Below are 23,786 nucleotides of genomic sequence, written 5' to 3'. Positions count from 1 at the left end.
CATATCAGTTAAATAAAAAAAAAAAAAAAAAAAAAAAATATTATTTCATTATCTTGTTTAAATTGTGCCCTCTTTATATAGTGCACATGTTTTCTCCATATATAATTGAAATTAATTTGATTAATGGTCTTAATAGCTCTATTAGAAATAGAGAGACAAGATGCAGGATAGATACACCTAGAGAGAGTTTTCATTTTAGTTAAATAAATCCTTCCAAAGATAGACAAATCCCTTTGCATCCATGCATCAAGCCTGCCTTTGCATTCATTCCATCTATTTCAGACAGTTTGCTTTTCCATCATGACTTCATCCTTAGAAATGTTTTTGCCTAAATATATGCCAGTCGACTTGATTGGAATATGATATGCAATTTTAAGAGGGCATTCGTGTATTGGTAATAATTTCACATTTGCCAATATTGACCTTTATACCTGAGAATTTAGAAAAATAGCTAACTATCTCAATTACTTCAGTCCATTGGTGAGAACTGAAGCCACCAGTGTCCCGATATGGCGCTGACATCTTGGGACTTAAGTCTGCACAGTAGCGATCTCGGGACCAGACCTGCGCAGTAGTGAGCAGGAAGTAAAGCCGCGAAATCAACGCCCTGCCCTCACTCTCGCAGAATGCACTCTCCCCTCACTTGCACTTATTTTAAAGCAACACCAAGTAACTTTTCCTCTGCAGTTGCCCTACAGGTTGGAAGCGGAATTGTCCATTACTGCGGTCGTAAATAATTCATCCTACTGTTGCACTCGCACGCACATACATGCACTCTGTTTATCCAGCACCGGCTTTGGAATCATGATGACAATTCAAAAGCTACCCGGCTGCTAGGTATCTTACATGTAGTTGTAGTCTACTGTTGAGTACGCTCCACCTATCGGCAATTGTAACGCTTGCCGTAAAGCAAGTCAAATTTGTAGTTTTCTTATGTCTCATTCGGACTACAGAAACGCGACCCGAAAATGTTTCTAAACCTGAACGTAACAACTGGCCATGTAGCTAATTGCTAACGTTTAGTGTAACCTTTAGTTAGCCTTACTAGCCTACTATCTGTCTGACATGAAAAAAACTTCAAGGACCACACCAGCCTTCATACAAGTGGATTTCCAATGATTCCTTGCTCCAAACGTATCCCTGTAGCAGCATTTATTCTCATAACTATTTCTTTACCTAGCAAGTCCAGTTGAAGTTTTCGCATTTTCTCAACTTCCGGTTGAAGCAAAATGGACATAGAGGACACATACCTCTCGTAGAGCATAATATTCCGAGCATTAAAAAAAGAGTAAGTCTCTACCCCATTCCTGTGAGGAGTTATGGCCGTTTAAAGAAACCACCGAAATGAGCTAAAACGGCTAAAGCTAGCTAAGTAAACTAGTAGAGAATGAATGCTGCTGCTAAAGGGATACATTTGGGATGAGGAATCATCAGAAATATACTTGTTTGAAGACTGGCGTGGTCCTTTCAGTTAATTACCATTACAATATCCATATTACCATTCTTTTCACAAAACGCTGGAGCAGACCTACCGGTATTCACTTCTAAAGTCACTGTCACTTACCACAGACAATAATAAGCAGCTTCGAAGTCCGTTGGTAACCGTTGGTTGGTTGTTCCAAACTCATTCAAATTACTAAGATCATGTGTGTGTGTGTGTGTGTAAGTGTGCCATGATGCTAAATATCCAGCATGTTTTTAAGAATTTTGAGAGTAGTCTAAAATTCTATTGAAGTTCTGAGCCTGTTGATCGCCAACTAGTAGTGAAATCATCACAGATCCACTGATTTTGGTTGGATTTTTATATTTTTTTCTGTTGAATGAGTATAGTGTTTGGTGAAAATAATGGCATATTGACTGATGTCATAACTTAGAGGAATAGTTGATTGCCAATGAAGTAAAGATGAAAATATTCAAAAAAAGTGAGAAAACGTCACGTGTTAGCACATGTGTTCTGTGTATATGGAATGCATTTATTGACAGCCTACCCAACCCACTAAGGATTTGAGGAAAAAAATCACATTTGTCACATTTTTCTTTTAATAAATAAAGGGTGCATACACTAAAATGGCCACAATTTTTTTCCGCGATATTTCCGGCAGAGCAGACCCTCAAATTATTCGTTCTTAGGATCAAAGTTAACAGAAAAAAACACAAATAAAAAGTATGGCAGACCATGTCAGGTTCAACCCATTTTTGGAGATGGTCCTCACTGCAGAACACGAAATCCAGGGGGAGGAGTTGGATCCAGATCCAACTCCTCCCACCTTACATATACCTAAACCTACCCATCTCCGCCCCCTGATCCCTAACCCCACCCCTAATCCTACCCATCTCCGCCCCCTGATCCCTAACCCCACCCCTAATCCTACCCATCTCCACCCCCTGATCCCTAACCCCACCCCTAATCCTACCCATCTCCACCCCTTGATCCCTAAGTCAAGTCAAGTCAAGTCACATTTATTTATATAGCGCTTTTCACAATACAGATTGCATCAAAGCAGCTTCACAGTGATAACATGAAAGTAGTACAACACAGTTCAATAATATTGTTGAATATTAAATATCCCCAACTAAGCAAGCCAAAAGCAAGGCGACAGTGGCAAGGAACCAAAACTCCATCAGATTGGATGGAGAAAAAAACCTTGGGAGAACCCAGGCTAGTCAGGGGCCAGTTCTCCTCTGGCTAACAATCATCGGGTTTTAAAGAAGCTTTACAGTAAGTCCATATCAGAGAGTACCTGGAAAAAATACATTTAGTTAATCATGTAATATTTAGGGGATAACATATCGCCGGCGTTGAGTCGTCTCTTCGCAGGCGTTGAGTCGTCTCTTCACAGGCGTTGGTCTTCTCATCACAGGCGTTGAGGCATCCGAAATCCCCGTGAGAGGCAGGATACCAAACTGGAGCCTACGAACGCCATTTTTCTCGGGACAAGCGTCCCGAGATAACAGCAGAAAGGCAGATGGGAAATAATTAGCATAGCTGATGTTCATAATGATTTCCATTACACGGGAGTAGGTGTTAGAAAACCATAATCTCACAACTCTCCGTAACCCAAACTCTCCGCAACCCAACCGCAACCATACGGACCGACCCGTTTGTCTATAAGGCTGTCGAGCCCCACTGGTGCGTTAAGCAGTTTCAGTGGCAAACGGTTCCGTATGGCATAGCAGAGGACTAAAAGGTAAGCATTATGTGAATGCTTGACTAAAGAGACACGTCTTTAGTCTAGTTTTAAACTGTGTCAGCGAGTCAGAGCATCGGACCGTATCGGGAAGGCTATTCCAGAGTTTTGGAGCTAAAGCCCACCCCTAATCCTACCCATCTCCACCCCTTAGATCTGGATCCAACTCCGCCCCCTGGATCTCGTGTACTGCAATGAGGTGCTACTGCATTTTTGAGACTTTGGCTCCCCGACTATTATAACCTTAAGAGGACGCACTGACGACGTTGTGGGTTGGTAATATGATGGTAATGAAATTACGAGCATGCAACGTTGTAGTTACGGTGTCAATTAGTAAAGTCATGACGTGACCAAAAAGTACGAATACATTACGTAACTGTTACGTCGTGTGTTAGCTGTACAGCAGCGACTGAATGCTACCCCATTTAAGTTAGTCGTGCAGTATGTGAAAAGAACAGTGACCTGACTACTTTGAAAATTAAAAACATTGATGCATTATTTTCAATAACTAGCACTTGTATTGTTTGTTCTCGTACTATTTTAATCAACAAATGGTTTGTTTAAAATAATTTTTAATCAAGTTTCAGCCAGAGAAGCACGCAACATCTGGTTGGTGAAACTTGCTCGCTCTCATTGGCTAAGTTCAAATATTTCTATATTCAAATATTATGAATGACTTTCGATCCAACAGCTGTGGTTTTGTCGTGTGCAGTGTCGTTCGGCTTTCCACTGCACACGACAAATGAGAGCCGTTGGACCGGTGTGGTGAAGTATTGAATCCGATTGGTTCAAAGCATGTTTTATGGGTAATCGCTTTAGTGCCTGGTTACAAATCAGAGAAAAGCACTTTATTATAGAAGACGTTTGAACTACGTAATAACGAGTCATTCATGTTTCTTAACTTATATGTTTCATACACTAGTATACAGTCATGGTCAGAATTGATGGCACCCCTGGTAAATATGATCAAACTGGCTGTAAAAAATAAATCTGCATTGTTTATCCTTTTGATCCTTCATTAAAAAAATTGGCAAAATTCAAACCTTTCATTGAAGTAAAAGAATTGAAAGTGTGGGGGAAATCACATTATGAAATAAATGTTTTTCTCCAAAACACGTTGGCCACAATTATTGGCACCTTTTAATTAAATGAAGTTTTATGTAACAAAGTTCGGGAGGAGCATGTTCAGGTAATCATCCAATCAGTACAAGAAGAAGCCAGTATAAATAAAGCCTTCCCTTACCTCCTGTCTCATGACTTCTTTCTCAGCATCCCTCCACCACCCCTTCACCCCACATTCGGCGGGGTCCGCTCATAGATACCTATGACCTCTAAGGTTAGGGGGGAGTACTCTGGGGTCGGGCCGAATTCTGAGCTCGGAGCCCTCCCCCCGGACAGCAAGCCAAATACGCATTATTATATTACATCAGATTTCATTAACATGTAAACTCGTGAAATACTTTTTGCAATCTCCTTTTGACAAGATACCAGCTCTGAGTCTTCTCCTATAATGCCTGATGAGTTTGGAGAACAACTGACTTGAGATCAGAGACCATTCCTCCATACAGAATGTCTCCAGATCCTACAGATTCCCAGATCCATGTTGGTGCTTCTTCTCTCCAGTTCACTCCACTCATCAGGTCAGGGAACTGGGACGGTCATGGCAGAAGTTTCATTTTGTGCTTCGTAACAAATTTTTGTGTTGATTTTGATGTTTGTTTTGGATGTTTGTCCTGATGGAAGATCCAACCACGGCCCATTATAAGATTTCTAGCAGAAGGCGTCAGGTTTTGATTTTTTATCTGTTGATATTTGATAGAATCCACGATGCCATGTATCTGAACAAGAAGTCCAGGACCTCCAGCAGAAAAATATGCCCACAACATTAAAGATTCAACGATATATTAAATTGTACACATGGGGTACTTTTTATCCTTGTGTGAACCAAACCCATCTAGCGTGTTTGCTGCCAAAAAGCTCTTTTTTTAGTTTCATCTGACCACAGAAACCTGTGCCATTTGAAGTTCCAGTTATGTCTGACAACTGAATATGCTGGAGTTTGTTTTTGGATGAGCGAGGAAGATTTTTCTTGAAACCCTCCTAAACAACATGTCTTGATGTAGGGGTTGTTTGATTTTTTTTTTTTTTTTTGTGGCTTTCTGACCCCCAAGACTCAACTAATCTCTGCAATTCTCCATCTGTGATCCTTGAAGAGTCTTTGGCCACTCAAACTTTCATCCTCACCGTCCATTAAGGCAATATAGACACACGTCCTCTTCCTGGCAGATTCGTAACATCTTTAGTTCATTTGAACTTCTTAATTATTGCCCTGATGGTCAAAATGGGGATTTTCAATTATTTAGCTATTTTCTTACATCCACTTTCTATTTTGTAATGGTCAACAATTTTTTAATGGACATCAGAACTATATTCTTTGGTTTTACTCATTGTGATGAATGAATAAGGGGATTTGGCATTTGTGTTTCCTCAAATTCAAACTCCTGTGAAACACGAAGTCATGGCTGGACAATTTCATGTTCCTAGTCACCCTGGTGTGCTAAAAAAGGTAAATATTAATGGGAATATACTTCAGAGATATTTTACTGGTAAAAAAATGTAGGGGTGCCAATAATTGTGGCCAACGTGTTTTGGAGAAAAACATTTATTTCATGTGATTTCGCCCCCACTTTCAATTCTTTTACTTCAATGAAAGGTTAGAATTTTGCAAATTTTTTGAATGAAAGCTCAAAAGGATAAACAATGCAGATTTATTTTTTACAGCCAGTTTTGGTCATATTTACCAGGGGTGCCATTAATTCTGACCATGACTGTATAACCGAAGATTGTTAATTTAAACATTTCTCGTTCTTAGTGTTTTTTTAGTTAGCTTACATAGTAGCATAGCATACAGCTATCGGATGATTGTGCTAGCTGAGGTTTACCTGAGCTTATACTGCCTTACTGTATTCACAGTGATTCGAAATGCAATCACAATTATGTCATTATTTTTATCGCAATAATCATATGTCATAATCATGATCATAATCAATATGATGTACAAATTTTGTTATTAAAAGAACCATGTAATAGTGTTAAGTTGTGTTTATTAACAGCGAGAACAGATTTAGATCAGGCGTACAACTGGCATACTAATGGGGTCCTTAGCTCGGACTCAACACTTCAGTCAAACCCAATACTTCACCACACCGGAAGTCATTAATTTCCAATGGAGAGTTGTACCAGAGAATGTCTGTACGGGAGCTGCGTGGAGTTCTACACACTAAAGTTTCTATGAGATGTGAAAAACTTATTGACAAAGGAGAATCACCCAAAATTAACGTTCAGTATACAGAATTAAATGGTTAATATAAACAAACATTTATAGACCAAACAACTGTTAACATAACTAAACAAGTAAAAGTGACTAAATAAAACAAAAAGCAAGCTGTAAATAATTATAGCAATTCTACATTACAGTGAGTGCTGCCACATCACAGTTATTTGCAGTCATTAACAAAAAGTATTCAGACTTCATAATAATATATAGGAGTGCACTTTTAACTGTAAATTGTATTAATAATTTCCAAAGATTCTACATGTAGGGTGTCGGTGTAGGGAATGGGATGGAAACATTATGCCAGTTTGTTATGCAACTGACTACTATAGAAACCAGTAATTCATGAAAATATGAACAATGTAGAAGAACAAACTCTTTTGCCATTTTTACAAATGTTTAGTGGGTTCTAAATGTAAAAGACTAATTTTAGATTGACTGTACTGTATTTGTTCTTTCTCTCTCACACAGCAAAAATATCTAATGTCAGGCTTATTGGTCCAGAAGAATTATTAATAGAGGGAAACTCATCTGCTAGCATCACCTCTGAGGGAACTGGCAACATCACCTCTGTGCAGTGGATGAAAGATAACAGTCCTCTGTCTCCTAGCAACCGCATCATCTTCTCACCTGATAACACATCAGTGTCCATCAGTCCAGTGCAGAGATCAGACAGTGGGGAATATCAGTGTACTTATAGAAACCCTGTCAGCTCTGGGACGGCAAAACTCCCCCTGATCATCAACTGTGAGTGTTAAACATTTAAAGATCAAGATGATTTGAGCTCAAACCTGATGAAATATGGACATACTTCAGTGCTCAGTTTGTCCCTCTGACAGTAAGTCTCTTGTGTTTGTTCTAGATGGACCAGAAGATGTTTCTATTAAGGGTCTGGATGTGGTGGATTTAGGGGTCTCTGTGTCTCTGTCTTGCTCTGCAAATTCTGTACCTTCTGCCTCCTTCAGCTGGAAGATTAATGGAACAGACACCAGTGTGACCACAGACACTTTCACCATAGAGAAGACTGACCACACACACAGTGGAGATTACGAATGCACTGCCTGGAATAGTGTCACAAAGAGAAGTGCTTTACAAAGACATGCTTTACTAGTTAAAGGTAAAAAGTAACCTGAAATGTGTTGTCACTTTTTAATAACCATTGTTTTGATCTTAATTTACATACAATATACCTGTTATATTTTGAAAAAATGTATGTTTAAAAAATAATAATAGGTACTTTTTTTGGAGCTGGGCGATTTTTTTCCTTGCGATCTGCGATTTTTAAAAAAAAAAAAAAAAACTCGATTTACGATTCGACCACCCTCATTATCTATGGGCTTCTCCCTTGACGGGACGTCCCCCCGATTGCCTGCGAGCTTCTCCTCCTGTCTGTACGGTAATTTCTGTACAGCGCGACAGAGAGTCGAGTGGTTATGATGCAATCGTTAGCCTATTTTTACAAAAACTGTTTCTACGGGGCCATAATGTAACATAGAAGGTAATGGAGCCCTTTATACATTGTCGTGTTTCTTTAGAAATAAATAATGGATAAATAGAGTCTTTAAACGCCTCAGATGTAAAGTTATTCATTTTCATTCAATAATGAAAATATTATTATCATTATTGTTGATTTTATATGATGCTGAAATAAACTCCTCTCTACAGGCAAGTATGATATGTACGTATGTATGCATGTATGTCAATATATGTGTGTGTATATATATATATATTAAACAATAGATAAACAAAAGATAGAAAATTAAACAAAGATACACATTATACAGGCCTACACAGTGCTTTAATTTCAGGAAGGTCTACTAACATTTTTCAGGTATGGTCTAAAAAGAATTATAATAAAGTAATCAAAAGTAAAACAGCACTGCAAAGTTTATCATAGATAGAGTTATGCTTATTAAAGCTAAAGTTATTCATTCAAGAGCTGTGAGTGATTTTCTCTTTGCCTTTTGTTGTTTGATTCTCAGTAATGGAGCAATCGTCAGCATGTTTATTAGACTGCTTCCCCTTTAAGAACGAGTGCAGATCTAATAGTCTACTGATGTGATGCACCATATTTTCTCCCAACTATTTCCATAACTACGTCCATTTTAGACATAAACTGTTTAAGTGAATCTCCAAGCCGGTCATTTTGACATTTTTGTGTAGGCTACATTTGATCATTTAGACGCGCATATGAAGCCCAAAGTATAATGTGCTTGTCTCGTTGCGGTCTGTTTTGGAACGCGCGCCGCGGGAACAGCATCTCTTGCGCATATTTTTGTGCTTTTAATAGCTCTTTTTATTATTAAAAGCATCCCGCAATTTAGCAACAGGTGAGACTGCATTTTACAACAATCACCGATCATGCTGATGGGCTGTCGTGTTGTGCGCGCTGTGGCACCGCGTGAGAGATCTCTCTCTTTCTCTTCTGGACTGTGAATAGCAAACATGCATCACAGACAAATGGTTTAATTAATACGGCTTTGCAAACATTGCATTTTGCTGTCTTGCTCTGCTGTGGTGTTTCCAGTGTGAAGTATTTCCACCATAGGATTTCCACACAGTGAACATGTTGGCAGCTCAATGCTATCCTGTTAGCTGGCTGCAAACTGCGGAATGGATTTCCTGAGGGAGGGGGGGGGGAGTCTCTGTGTCTCATTGAGCCGTGCCTCCGTTCAGGAAATCCATTCCACAGTTTGCAGCCAGCTAGCAGACTAGCCGGCGGGCCGCGGGAATCACTTTTGGAGTCGTTTCAGCAGACAACGTTAAAGCGCAGACATGGCTCATGGATATCGGATATCTCCGCAGGTTGGATCGGGAAAATCCGATACGTGAATTACGCTGGTATCGGTCCCGATACCGATACTGGATCGGATCGGCCCCATCCCTACTACTTGATCATGAATAACATAAGTGTTTTTATATATAAATAACATTCAGAAACTGTATTTGAAATGAAATTAATAAGGATCAATAAATAAATATTCATACAAAAAACAAGAAATTACGTTTATTGATTATGACTGATATTTGACATGCACAACATGGACCGATGCACACAGCAGCGCTGTTTAGGACGGGTTCGTGTTAAAGAGCTGCTAACAAAGGAATCTTTTTACATAATGTTCTCTCTCTTAAAATGTAAGCGAGTGAAATGTCAGCATTATCATATATGTCTAAAGAATTGAAGTCTGTCAGGTAAAAGAAGAGCTTATTGATGCAGTTCAGTCTGTCTGATATTTTATTCCAACCGTTACTCCTGATCGGAGGCTGCCGTAAATATTTAGTAGGAACGTACAGTTACGTTTAAACTAAGTTTAATGGCGCAACGTAAAAGTATTTAGTAGTGCGTAAGTTGTAACTTAGTGCCCATTTACGTCAAAACTAGGCTAAGTTGTAACTTACGCACAGCTGGTGCAACCGGCCCCGGGAGTGTGCTAACGCTTCAGAATCAAATATCGAGCGGAAGTTTATACGCGGTTGTGAGGTATCTGAAAAAATAGTTCCACTATAGCAAATAACACGGATTGAAAGCATACATTGCGCCGATATATTTGTTTTTAATCATCAACAAACACTAACCACTCGGTGAGTTGCATAGTTTTGAAAACGAACGTTAAGGGTTGTTTTAAGGACATGTTTGAGCATGCCCATAGACAGCCACTCTGAAGCACTCAAGAGGCGATTCTAAAATAGTCAAAAAGTCGAGACAGGACCCATCGTCAACATTTCTAAGTCCACCACTCTAGTTCATCCAAAACAAACTAGAAAATAGACTCAAAGTGTTAAATACCGGAATTATCCTTTAAATTACAATTATTTGCATAAAAATTCTTCTACATAAAATAAATAAAATAGACCCATTAGAAAGACATTAGACAGTACATTTCATATACCTTCATAATGCATGCTTACTCTTGTTTTTTTTGTTTTTTTTTAAATTTTGGTACAAAACGTGTACATAGTTACAGTCATTTTTTTGTGCAGTACATGATCTGTTGTTTATCTTTATCTTAGTAGGTGGAGCAGGAGGAGGAGGAGGACTGACAACAGGAGCGATAGTTGGGATTGTCATTGGAGTTTTAGTGGCAGTCGCAGGCATTTGTGGTCTGATTGTCTATTTAATAAAAAACAAGAAAATGTGAGTAAAACAATCCGTTTCTGAATTATGTGCAATTACATTGCATTTCCCTAAAATATGTCAATATCTATGCAGGTCCGGTTGTACAGGGGTGGTAGTGGGTGCTAAGCACCCTTAATTAAACGTAAGAGCACCCTCAGTTAAAACTATTATAATAGCATATTAAAAACTCAGAAGGACACAGAATGCATCTTTGTGAGAACTGAGAAGTGCTGTGATCTTGTTGCTCAACTGACCATACCAGCATATTACAAGTTGCAGGAAATCATTGTCCAAAGCACAATAAATATCACATAACATCACAGATGGCATAACCTATTAAAACATTGCTTGAGTGAGAAGAGAAGTTTAAAGTTTTCAGGCTTCTACACGTTGTCCGCCTGCAATGACTCCTGGTATTTCTAATTGTTGCATCCTTGATATTAAGAACACAGCCGGGTACTTTCATGCGTTATTTGTTGTTCATTTACACGACAACAGCGTTTTGGGGTCCTGAAAATACGAACTTGGGCTTCAAAATGCCCGTTTTTTAAAACTATACCGTTATCGTTTCTGTGTAAACTACAAAAATGTGATGCACATGCATATACATGTTCAGTCTATTAGTGCATAGTGTTTCTTTACAAAGTGATATCGCCAACTACTGACCTGGCAGCAGAATACAGCATTTTTTTTATCAAGATGGCCTGTGAACAGGGATCATTTTGACAAGGTTGTCCTCTGTATGTGAAAAACACAAAGGAAAAACTTTTCCATTTTTTTGTACACCGTTGTCGTGTAAATGTACCTTAATTTTTCATGGTCTGTATATGCCTGTTTTCGAATCATTCATTAGTTGTCATGGTTTCAGATTAGTCCACCTGTTCCCTGTTCTGTTGATGATCTTTCTTTGTGTATTTAAGCCTTGAGTTCTCCTCTGTTCATTGTCTCTAATTGAAGTTACGTTAGTTGTGTATGCTATCGCTCTTTGTGTTTATTAAAAGTGTCTATTTCTTGATTGTTCTGCGTCACGCATCTTTCTTGGGATTTAACTACACGGCAACCCATGATAGCGAATGAGAATCCTGTAATTGTATTGGTTTAGTAACCAACTACTGAAATTTTGGTATTGGTATTTTGACTGATAAAACACTAATTTGTTATACAAAGTCTGTAACACATGGCCTCATAATATTTTTTAAATGCTGTTGTATAATTATTTATAAAAGTACTGACTTGTAAATCTCCCACTGAACCTCACTATTTTTGTTATGTTGGTACGTAGGAGCTGTTTCTTACACATTACATGATTACTTTAGAGTATAGCCTCACTAATTTCAGAAGCACCCTCAGTGATTTAATTCTGAAACCGGGCCTGTATTTATCTGATAATAAAATGATTTTAGCAAACCAACTGTTTATTTTAAACAATTGCTTATTTGTGAGACAAAAATGTAGTAAAGCTAAACAACTAGTTGTAACAAAATGTATTTCTCTTTACACTACAGCCCAAATCTAACGCTTCTCAAAAATGGACGAGCAAGTGGAGGTATGTTTGTTAATTATTCATAATTTCAACACAAGTTCTGATTGAAGCAACACTACTGACTTCACCAATTATAGCAAGATTGATCATGATACTGTCGATCCCATAACAGATTTCAGATGATCTATTCATATTACAGATGATTCAGAAAATTATGATTCAGAACACATTTCTCTCAGTATGAAACTTATTGAATGTTTCTTTCTTTAAGCAGCAGCAGCAGCACAAAGCAGACAAGAGCCTGTGAGTGACTTTCAATTTTTGTTCATCACAACCATTTTTACCTTTTATTTTCTGAATACCTGATTTAAAACTAAATCTGATGTGAAATGGCACATTACAAACACTTAAAGGTGTTTTTCAGTGGTGTAGTAACTGATATTCACTTGTTCTGCCTCTTCTGTCTCTTGACCCTTTTATCTCATAGAGGTAATTAAAGAGTTTATGGCTTTTACAGGAAGGATGAGTGTATTGCTTTCAGAAATGACTGCAATGAGCTGTGGATATTGGCATATATTCAGTCATTTTGATTATCATGATAATTACCACTGTTTAATAATGACACTTCTTTTTCACCATTTACATATCAGCAACAAGAACATTTTTTATCTAAATTGACATCATCATTGTGTATAAATTTGTAATTTAACAAAAATAATTGACTATTTGTAGGAATTGAACTATGCAGACATCAGCCATTTTCAGAAGGCTGGTGGAGGGAGAGTGATTCTGGGGAATAGAAGTGAGCCTAGTACAGAGTATGCAGAAGTAAAACGTGGAGCCAAGTCAAAGGCTCCTCCACCTCCCTATGGAAGTCAGGTGAGCAGTTTCATATAATAAATGTAGCCCATCCCGTTGTAGAACACCATATGTGTACTTTAGCTGCAATAAAACTGTAATGCATAATAAAACAAGTGCTATTTATTCTGTCCTGCAGCCATGCAGTAAAACAATAAGGAAGTCATTTTGGTTGCTTTCTTTTATCATATGCTTGTGTAACATCTCCCTTCAGGTATCAAACTCTCCTTTGCGCAGGTGAGGAAGTGAAGACACTGAAATCTACTGCACTGAGTCTTCCACATATTGCACATTTACCACATTGTTTTATTTCTTTAATTTAGCTTTATTTTGCTGAATGTTGCTGTGTAAGTTAAATGTATAAAAATTGTATAGTTTTGAATGCAAGATGGCCTGTCAGGCTGTGTAATTGTTTTATTTTAATAATTATGATAGGGGAGACAGGGGAGGGCGCTAACACTTTTTGCTTCAACATCTGTTGATCAGGGCTATTTTAAATTTTGATACAATGTTCCCAGATTTATCTGATACGAATTGATGTTGTTTAAAAATTTACAACTTGTTTTGAAATCTCTCTATTGTGAAAAATAATGTCACATTCAAAATGACATTACAACATACTACTGGAGTGAATTGTAACAGGATACGTGGGGTGCAACGTTATAGAGAAAGCATGTATATCTGTTCAAATTTTGCACATGCATTTATTTATTTTCATTCAAATGAACTGAAATAAATGACTGAACACATACATAAAACATGGTCTTTCACAGTTGTCAAATATCAGCTTATACAATGTCCTATTCTGTACAACCCTTCCCAGCTCAGAGATGACAGTTCCAGTCAAACAAGAAGCTGCGGATTCAGATGAAACATGTTCTGTCTATTAACATACAGTACATAAACCTTATCGCAAAACAAATTATGAAGTGAAGTGTTGATTTTTCTATCTCAAATTTATCTTCAATTTTTACACAGAGACTTACAACTTTTACTGTCACCTCAATAGGATGGTGGCCATGTATGATTTCATCCCTGTACGTAATTTGATTAAACTGACTGTATTACAACTCAGTCCTTGTTACAACCATCCCCGGTCTCCCACAGCAAGCCTTTATATAGCATATGACTGAACATCATATAAAATATCCACTGTTTGCATAATATGCACCCCCAGTGCCTTTTAATTATAACTTGTGATTCACACTTGATAATGTTCTAGATCAGAGGACTGTGCTCTGCTAATGTGTAGATTATTACTCTTATCTAAACCGTCTATTCACATTCTTCCTCTAAATGTTTTATATTTATAGGCTAATCTTTAGCTACCACACCAAAGTTTCTCAGAAACCATCAGATACATCCTCATTCTTTCTTTCTTGTACTGGGCAAATAAAAGAACTGTGATAGTGGGTTATTAAAACAGAGGCTTCGTGACTAAATTCACCTTTAGACCTGAACACAATGTCACACAGGGAAAAGAAATGAGGAGGCAACATTTTATTCTTGTCATAAACAGTATAAGCTTTGGTAAAAAAAAATAATATATATATATATATATATATGGCTGTTATTTCTATGGCAGTTTTATTGTCTGATTGCTTAACTTGTTCATTATCTTTACCAAAGAATGTGATATAACTAATGTTTGTTATTTATAATTTATGTAAACTTCAATGACATTTGACAGAGGAATTTAATTTGCTTCAAATAAAGAGTTCATTTTTTGCTCATTCTACCTTTTGGTTCTGGGTTTCAGCTCTTTTGTATATTTATAAGGTCACATACTTTATTTTCCCCTCATGGTGTAATAACAGAACCACAACTGATAGTGATTTATCAAGGCAGATGTAATGAGTTAAACTTTAACTTTGATTGTGTGTGTTTATGTTGACGAGTGACCTAAAAAGTATCATGGATGAATTCTGACCAATATACAAGGTATATTGTATGCCTTATTCATGCATAATGTTATTTCAGTAATAAACTTAAGTTAAAACATTTTTTTACATGAGTCTTGTTCTCATGTCATACTCAAAAAGAAATGGCAAGATATATTAAGAAGGTCGTTTTCACATTAATATATTAACATATTGTGAAAGGTCTTCTAATTCTTTAATATCAGTTAAAATGACATGCATGTGCACTGACTTGACATTTGTTTCTTCGTCCTTTTTTCCCCTGAGAAATATGTTGAAGCATTTCCTTTCTTGCCTGTAACTCTCAACTGTAGTGATATGACAGAACTCTTTATTTCTAAATTCATTGCTAGCTTTTACAGAAGTTAAATGTTGTGTAACTGTTCTTAATACGAAACATACAGTAAATACAGATGAACAACTCTGTAGTTATATTATTATATTATGGTGGTTATTACCATGTTCCTGTAAAACAAACTGTATTTGATAGGGTACTGTTTTACAGCCTGCTTGATAATAATCCGAAGTCATTATATAACAGTCCCCATGAAATGAGGACGATGGGTACACAAATACTAATTGTTTAGACATGCAATTTTAGCATACGTGCCTTGTGATCATTATGAAACTTTAGAAATAACTGCACAGTATGCAGTCAAGTTACTTTCTAATGAAATGTCTGAACTTCCTGATGAAATTGTGGCCACTAGCAAAACATGCTTCACTAAAAATCTTTTCCTGGATGAAAATCTTTGACACCTAGACTTTCATTGCTTTGAATCAGTGAGTAGATCGGCTTTCAGGTCTCCACACTAATAGTTCAGAGCTGCAGACCTGCAAGGACAAATTAACCACTGCTGCCACCTGTTGTTTATGAAGTGAGAAATACCACAACAACATTTTCTGTTACCCAATGTTATTGATCATTGGGCTCAATTCCAGCCATATTAATGTAAAAAACAAAAAGTTGCTTGTCTGGGATCTGGGAAGTGTGGTGCCATCATCAGTTTTGCCTTTAGAGGGCACTATTGAATAATGGTATTTTTGGAGGACTCAGTATACAACTGTTTAACTTACTGAATCGAAACAACTTTCATAACTATCATGTGTCAATCCCATCCTATGTTTCCCCACAGGATAGGCTATAGCAACAGAATTTTTCTCAAGAGCCCCAATTTTGAGAAATCAGATTAAATTTGATAACTAGCCTTTAAGAAGTAGGCCTTAGGAATAAGAATTGTTGAAGCTTTTAAACAGATAAAATAATACGTGGACATAAAAAAATTATTTGATTTTAAGTTATTTGTTTTTATATTGCCCATATAGGCTAGGCCATACATTAGGCTATCTGTAGGCCTATAAAAACGTACATTAAAGGAGACAAATAAAGACCTTTTACGAAGTCGTGATTTTGTTTTTGGGCTAGAATATGTTTTCATACTTGACTGTTAAAAAAAAACATTATTTTTCACATATTTTACAATTTTAGAGCTTCTCTCTCCCCAGTCTGGCTCAACCCAGAACCATATAGAGCTCTGGCTTAAACACGCTGATTTCGATGAAGCCCCTCCTTTCGAAATACCAAATGTGCTGTGACTGGTTAGCTGGCCCAGTTTGTTGTTATAATTTGCAGTTTAGCGCGTATTCGAGAAATGTCTCTCCCCTCCATAACTGCGAGTTCTTCTCTGGTGTAAATATTAATGATGGCGTGGCGTCAATTTCAAACCAATTCGAGCTGATTCAGACCCTGACAATGTTAACGAACAAGAGGATCTTGCAGAACGGATTTTATGCACAGACTTTGCAAGCACAGACTTCACGGGATATTTCAGAGTGATGTTTTTTGTAATTGTTTATAGGCTACATTATTAATACGATCCACCATTTAATCGTGATATTTGTTGGAAAACTATAATACAGTAACAGACCGTAATCGATCACTAAACCATGGTTAATTTTCCTAAGGAGCGGTGAACCTTCTTACAAAAGCGAGATCTTACAGAAGTAGCCTTGTAAACATATTCTCCATAAAATGTGCAGCACACAGATAAACGTTTGGGTTTTAATGTTCAGGAACAGTGTTTAAAATAAATTTAGCCTTACAAATGAGTTTTGGAAACTGGGTGGACAAAACAGTATCTCTTTGACATAACGACAGCAATGTCTTCTCTATGCAGCTCAACCAGGCCTCATCCCCTTTTTTGCATATTCTGTGGGCAGAGATTATTTAAATGAGGATTATGACTTCATAAAATCCGGAAAAATCGCGTTGTAGTCCATGCGAGCCTTTCATTGTAGGTCTTAAAAAGGGGATTCTGTTAAAATATCTCCCTTTGGAGTGGACTTTAAGTTTTGTAACCTTGCATATATTTTTTATGCTCAAACAGCTACGTTACGCACTTAATAAAACACTTTACAACATTTAGGAAAATCGGCCTAACAACAAGACGAACATTTCAACAATGTTCCATCTACTGAAAACTGAAGCCTATATGATTCTCACTATAATAACCCAGGCGCAAGATGGCGCCAGTTGCGATTGTATGAAACAAGGGAGCGCGCGTGTAATACAGACTGCACCGGTTTCAGCCATATACATACCGGTATCTATGGTTTCAGCTACCTCGATGATAAGTGGTCCAATCAGAATCGAGCATTCCAGAGAGCCATGTAGTATAATATACTCGTCCAGCCTTGAGTGAGTTAGCGTTGTTGCGGTGTTTGCATTACAGAACAAACCTTTTATTTATAGGCATAGAGCATTTGAAATGTTAGAGTGTCTCTCCTACGGTACAGATAAATAGAATCAACAGATGCCTTTGTCTCAAATGATGTCTTGCGATATAAATGCAAACATAAGTAGACAAATATTTCCAGACAATGTTGTTCATTACAGCATTAAAGGTAAGGCTGGTCCAACCCAGCTTAAAAAAAACAGGCTTTGGTATTATTTGTTCTTAGATCACTTATTGAAGATAGAATTGTCCCTCTTTGGATATCATTTTACTGACTTTGTTTACTGACTTTGTGGTTACCACACAATAAGGGTGCAGCATACTATTTACTGGTTATCTGTGAGAAGGTTTACAGATTGATTTATTAGAAACCGGCCTTGAAGACTTTAAAAGAATAGTTCATCCAAAAATTTAAATACTGTCATCATAACTTTATCATCATGTCGTTTAAAACCTGTATGACTGCCTAATTTTCACTGTCTATATTTTTATTATCATGCAAATATGTCAGTAACTTATGTCAATATTTTCTTAGCTTATTCATTACACCATTCACAAATCATATAGCTAAATCTCTGATTCTCATTTTAACTGTGGTTTACTGAAATAAAAACAAGAGAAAACACAAGAACATCAAGGTGCACATACAAGAGAAACTCAGATCTGTTTGCTCAAGGTGAGTAGCAGGAGGGGTTGCAGACAAAAATAATTTTGAACAATTAAAGCACTGTGACACAAATATTTAAATAGATTCTCTACCATTTTACAATCGAAACGGCAGTTAGGGTTGGGAACCGAGAACCAGTTCTTATTCCTTAAACACTTTTACAACTACTCTTTTAAAGAAAATATTTCATTCTTCAACAAAAGATTCTACTACATTAACATAAATCTGTGGGGTTTATGCCTAAAACAAGAAAAAATGCTTTATACTGAATAATAAAGTGCTTATGCACTCTTTAGAGGTATAGGTGTTCCTTTGGAGAGCATTGCCCCATGCAGCAACAAGCTGTAGTACCCCATAAACTTACTTCTTTCTGAGATTGTGGTGCTGCTAACATCTGAATAGTGTAAGATGGGGGAAGATTCCACATTGTGTAGCTACTTTTAAATTGTTATATATTTAGATATAGCTACTGTAAGTTCATCACTACTGGCGTAAGATGGCCTCCTATCATGGGCAAGTCTTTGAGCAGTCTTTGTCATTGTCTAAATCTTCTAATTTGATCTTTTCACTTCACAATAAAAACTTACATTTTTAAATAATTCAAATCTATAAACATTAATGTGTCCACAAATCCCTTTAAAAAAAACTTTTGTGTTCAAAATAATAAAATGTCATAGATCACTATTTTCCAGAGACAAAATTGATCAGTTAACCTCAAAATTGTTTTGACTGAATAAATGTTGATATTCAGAAGAAATTAAAAAATTAGCGTAGCCATTCATCATGAGTGATGACTGAATTGAGAATGTTTGACTTCTGTGGTCAAGAGAAAAAATGAAGGTCATCTTGCCCTGGGGAACACCTTACCCTGTCTTATACCCTATAGGCTATGTTAAATATGTACTATAAACAAATGATGTGGTACAGTATCTGGGGGTATATTTACATATAAATATGATTTGAAATAAATATGAGTTGTCTTTTGATGGTATTTCCAAAGACTGATTGAGGATTAATAGGATCGCACTAGAGGAGTGTCCCCTCACATCAAGGGGGTCCTTGGTCCAAGTCCTAACTGAGCCAGAAGATCTTTCTGAGTGGAGTTTGCTCCACGTGTTCTCCTCGTGTTAATGTGGGTTTGCTCTGGTTTAACCCACAATCCAAAGACATGAAGGTTAAGAGAATTGGAGACTGTCAAATGTCCTTAGATGTGAGTGAAGGTATGAATGTGTGTCATTCCTGTGACTGTCCATCTCTCCAGGGGTTTCCCTGCCTACGTCCCGAGACGCTGGGATAGACTTCAGCATCCCTGTCACCCTGGGACAAGAGAATGAATGGATATCTTACACCAGTACTCATGATTTGCATGTCCAATTTTTTATTTTTTATGTTTGATTATTATAGGCTCTGATCAAATGCATCATCTAAAAAGTTTTATTCTTATTAAAGTGTCTTATTAAGCCTTATTAAAGTTGTATTCTTATTCAACTTTATGAGAATCATTCTTGGGCGTGTCAGTGCTGAACTTGAAAGTCAGCCGAAAAGCCAATCGCAAAACAAACAGTGATTCATGATTTTTCACTATTTTTACTGCACAAAAACTCATGTCAGTGTGAAGTAATCTTTTAGAACGCAAACAAAATGTTGTAATGTTAAACATAGCTTTTCAATGACATCAAACCTCTGTTCGGTTTACATCCTGCACTTGAGATAGAAGTTTAATATATTATGAAAACATACTGTAAATACTCAGACCTTGAAACCAGGAGTGACAACAACGTTGGAAGGTGCGAATGAAAACAGCAAACTTGAATTGTCATCATGAGTCTCTCCATGTTAATATCAACTCTTAGTGTTGATAGTCCACAATTTTTAATAACTACAAATCTTTTCCTACCACACCAGGAAATATTTAAATACATATGGCTTGACCTTCGATTTGTGACTTGAATGTCAGCTGGGTACCAGCAGTCTGATTCCAGATTACAGTCAACCACAACAAACACCGTCACTCAAAATGCATGTGTGTGATGATGACAAGGGGTGTACCTTTTTGTCACATGCTTTCTCATTGGAGAACCTAGTCATTGATATAACAAGGTAAACATTGGTAGAATGAAAGTATAATGGTGATTACTGAATTTAGTTTCAGACTCATTTGAAATCCGTGGAAGAAGCAAAGTATTTTCTAGTTAGGATTTCCAAAATGGGACATCAATTACTTGCCTTCTACTTCCTCACCTTAATCTGTATTCCAGGTATTTATTCAATTGTATTTTCATTTTCAATTGAGTTCTAATTTCTTTTTTTTATGAACAATGCAGAAAGGAGATCATTTGTTACTGTAAATGTACCAGTTTTACAAATTTACCAAACATTGTGTTTGACAGCAGGTAACTTTCAAAGTTTTTTTAATTAAATCTGTATTTTACTTAAAAAAAATAAAAAAATCATTAGTAATCTTCAAATTCTGTATAAAAGGAAGGTCAATTTTAAGAAATTATCAGTAGTATTTTGTAACAAATAACTTTTTAAATTACATTTATATATATTTTGGTAACACTTTACAATATGGCCTCATTTGTTAACATTGGTTACTGCATTAACTAATCAACTAACAACGAACAAAATATTTTGGCAGCATTTATTAGCCTTTGTTAATGTTGGTGTTCATGTTTATGTTCGTGTTAGCTCACAGTGCATTAACTCATTTTTACAGCTTTCAATCTTAAATATGTATTAGTAAATGCTGAGCTTAACAAGAACTAACAACAAACCATACTTCTAATGCGTTTATTAATCTTAGTTGATGTTAACTAATGTAGTTAACTAATGTTAACAAATAAAACCTTATTGTAAGATGTTTCCTTTACTTTCAAAAACTTGAAGTGTGAAATTCTGTTATAGTGTAGTGCTGAATATTCAACTTTTCTCAGGTTCTTCTGACTATAATTAGTATTACAAGAAATATATATTTGTATATTTGAAGAAATGTACATTTGTGGATACAGTGACATTATCCCCAAAATGCCAGAATCAAGTATTAGATTAAAGTGCCCAGATTACACATAAACAGAAAATGAATTACATTAGCAATAGCAATGCTTAATTAGAGGGTGATCCACATAATAATTACATATTAAATATGCTGTTCATTACACTTTATAGTGCCTATTAGACTTGTAGTCGAGACCGCCTAAACCGAGACCAAGACACTACCAAGACCAGATGGTATCGAGACCAAGACAAGACCAAGACCAAGACCAAGACAGACCAAGTCGAGACCAAGACCAAGTCGAGACTAAGACCGAGACCAAGTCGAGACCGGAGGGGAAAAAAACATTAGTGTTGAAACTAAGCAATAACTTGTCAAATGTTGTTTTGCATTTGCCTGCCTATCTCTGCTGATTTCGAAGTCTCCAAATGAATCCATTCTGCAACTTTTAAATACATAATTATATTTTTAAAAACGAAATTATAGGCTTAAGTGCAGGATCCGAAAGTTGGTCGTTTTTGTCGCTATGGTTACACACACACACACACACACCGTTGGCGGTGCACTCAAAGTCATCTGTCAGTTGTGCAGTTACCCAAAATCTCCTGAATGAAGGTAAAACCCATCATGTCACTGATATGTGTTTTACTAAATATTAATATATCAAAAACTGTACATGATATGTGTTTTTTAAATCAAGTGATCAAAGTGCTCGTTGCCGCTGCGATCAGTGGCGCGGATACAGTGTTTTCTCGCGTGGCTCGCGCGCACCGCACTGTCTTCACTCGGACGCGCGCTTCAATCCGTTGCGGATATCGTCGTGGATATTCTAGTATTGTATTGCTCAATCCCCTGACCACTATGTCGGTCTGAGACAGCAAGACCTAGACAAGACCGAGAGGTCCGAGACCAAGACAAGACCGAGACCAAAGACCGTCAAGGCCGTGACAAGACCGAGACCACGTAAAAGTGGTCTCGAGACCGGTCTCGAGACCAAGACCGGTCTCGAGACATACATCACTAGTGCCTATGTGTTCTTTTTACTTCTACAAGCTAGAACATACTAAATATAAAAACCACAACTATGGAAACAAGCAACGAATATGCAAAGGCTACATGTAAATCAGTAGACTTATTTCCATCACAATACAATGAGAGTTGAATATTTTCTTACTTTATATTAATGTTTTCTGAATGTTTTCTATGTTTAAAATGATACTGACTCTCCTGCCTCTCCTAGGTCTTTGTGCAGTGACCCTGGTTCCATCACAAAACCCTGTGGCGGTCGGGAGCAATGTCACCATAAGTTTGAAGGACCCCATCAACATTATAGTTGGGAACTGGTTGTTTAGGTCTAGTACATTGTTCATATGGGTAAATCAAGACATTTACCCGGGTAGTAGCCACCAAGCTGGAATAGATTTAAACATCACTACATATCAGCTCACCTTATTGTCAGTAACTCTGAATAGCTCCGGCATGTATGTATTGGAGGCCTTGAGTCCAAACAGGACCAGAGCAGATATTACATTAGATGTTCAGGGTAAGTTGAATAAAGACCCTCTTACCTATACACACTGTTAAACTAAGATATTCACAGAACTTGTATTTAGCGAATTTATGCCAAGATTTTTTTATTGTATCAGCTGCCTACACATAAAGAAAAAAAAATAAGAAAAAAAGAAGAATAAGAAAGGATTACCTTAATTAAGCTATAGAATTTGATGTTTTTTAAGTTCATTCAGTGAAGTTAAATGATATTTTTTTTATCTTGAATAAAAACAATTAATTTAGATGTTACCACATAAAGCAAATATTTAAATTGATCTAAATAAGAAGATTTCTTGTATCAAATGTTTCTTAAATTCTATGCAAAAAGAAAACAATGTATTTTATTGGCCTGATAATCTGTGTCCACAGTTTTATAGACTGTTCCTTCAATGCGACCACTGATTCGTTTAACATTCAAAACATCAGTTTAACGGACACTGAAATTTCACATAAATATTCATGATGGAATAATATATAAAAACATTGCAAACCAAAACAACAGACAGAAAAAAAAAGAATAGAATAATTAAGTAAATCTTTGGCTATTTTACCAGAATTATCTACTACATATAAAGATTATTTGCTTTACATTGTACACACATTTCAAAACAAACATTTGTGCACACAGTTCAACATACTTTTAGCTACTTACGCACTTACAAACACTTACACTCCCTGCTAAAAATTATATTGCGTAATATTTGCCATTCATGCCCTTTAAATACAAAAAAACTTGTTTATAACATTAGCCTATACTATACCAACATGAACCTGTAAGCTTAGATAACAGCATGATGTCTGATGACAGCAATGGTTTACATGTAGGCTACTCTGCAATGAATAAGTCGGTGAACTACAGATGATTTTGTTGAGGGGATGCAGATAAAAGAATGGATTGATGATGGGAAAAGTAACAGTCTACTATACATTGGTAGA

The 23,786-nt window shown here is 36.7% G+C and overlaps 1 protein-coding gene across 1 annotated transcript in view; it reads left to right on the top strand.

Moving 5' to 3' along the window:
• ceacam1 (CEA cell adhesion molecule 1) overlaps nucleotides 1-23,786 on the top strand; it is a 47,447-nt gene that overhangs the window by 16,629 nt on the left and 7,032 nt on the right. Inside the window, exons 3-10 of the mRNA XM_056269982.1 lie at nucleotides 6,994-7,269; nucleotides 7,385-7,639; nucleotides 10,549-10,660; nucleotides 12,148-12,188; nucleotides 12,400-12,428; nucleotides 12,858-13,004; nucleotides 20,451-20,562; nucleotides 22,540-22,842. Of these exons, the coding sequence (XP_056125957.1) occupies nucleotides 6,994-7,269; nucleotides 7,385-7,639; nucleotides 10,549-10,660; nucleotides 12,148-12,188; nucleotides 12,400-12,428; nucleotides 12,858-13,004; nucleotides 20,451-20,562; nucleotides 22,540-22,842 (1,275 nt within the window). The remainder of the gene's footprint in view (nucleotides 1-6,993; nucleotides 7,270-7,384; nucleotides 7,640-10,548; nucleotides 10,661-12,147; nucleotides 12,189-12,399; nucleotides 12,429-12,857; nucleotides 13,005-20,450; nucleotides 20,563-22,539; nucleotides 22,843-23,786) is intronic.

The sequence above is a fragment of the Rhinichthys klamathensis genome, unplaced genomic scaffold (assembly GCF_029890125.1).
Source record: "Rhinichthys klamathensis goyatoka isolate OS25496 unplaced genomic scaffold, OSU_Roscu_1.1 h1tg000295l_1, whole genome shotgun sequence".
Lineage (NCBI taxonomy): Eukaryota > Metazoa > Chordata > Actinopteri > Cypriniformes > Leuciscidae > Rhinichthys > Rhinichthys klamathensis.
The sequence above is the reverse complement of the archived record's forward strand: the minus strand, read 5'-3'. Positions and strand labels throughout refer to the sequence as shown.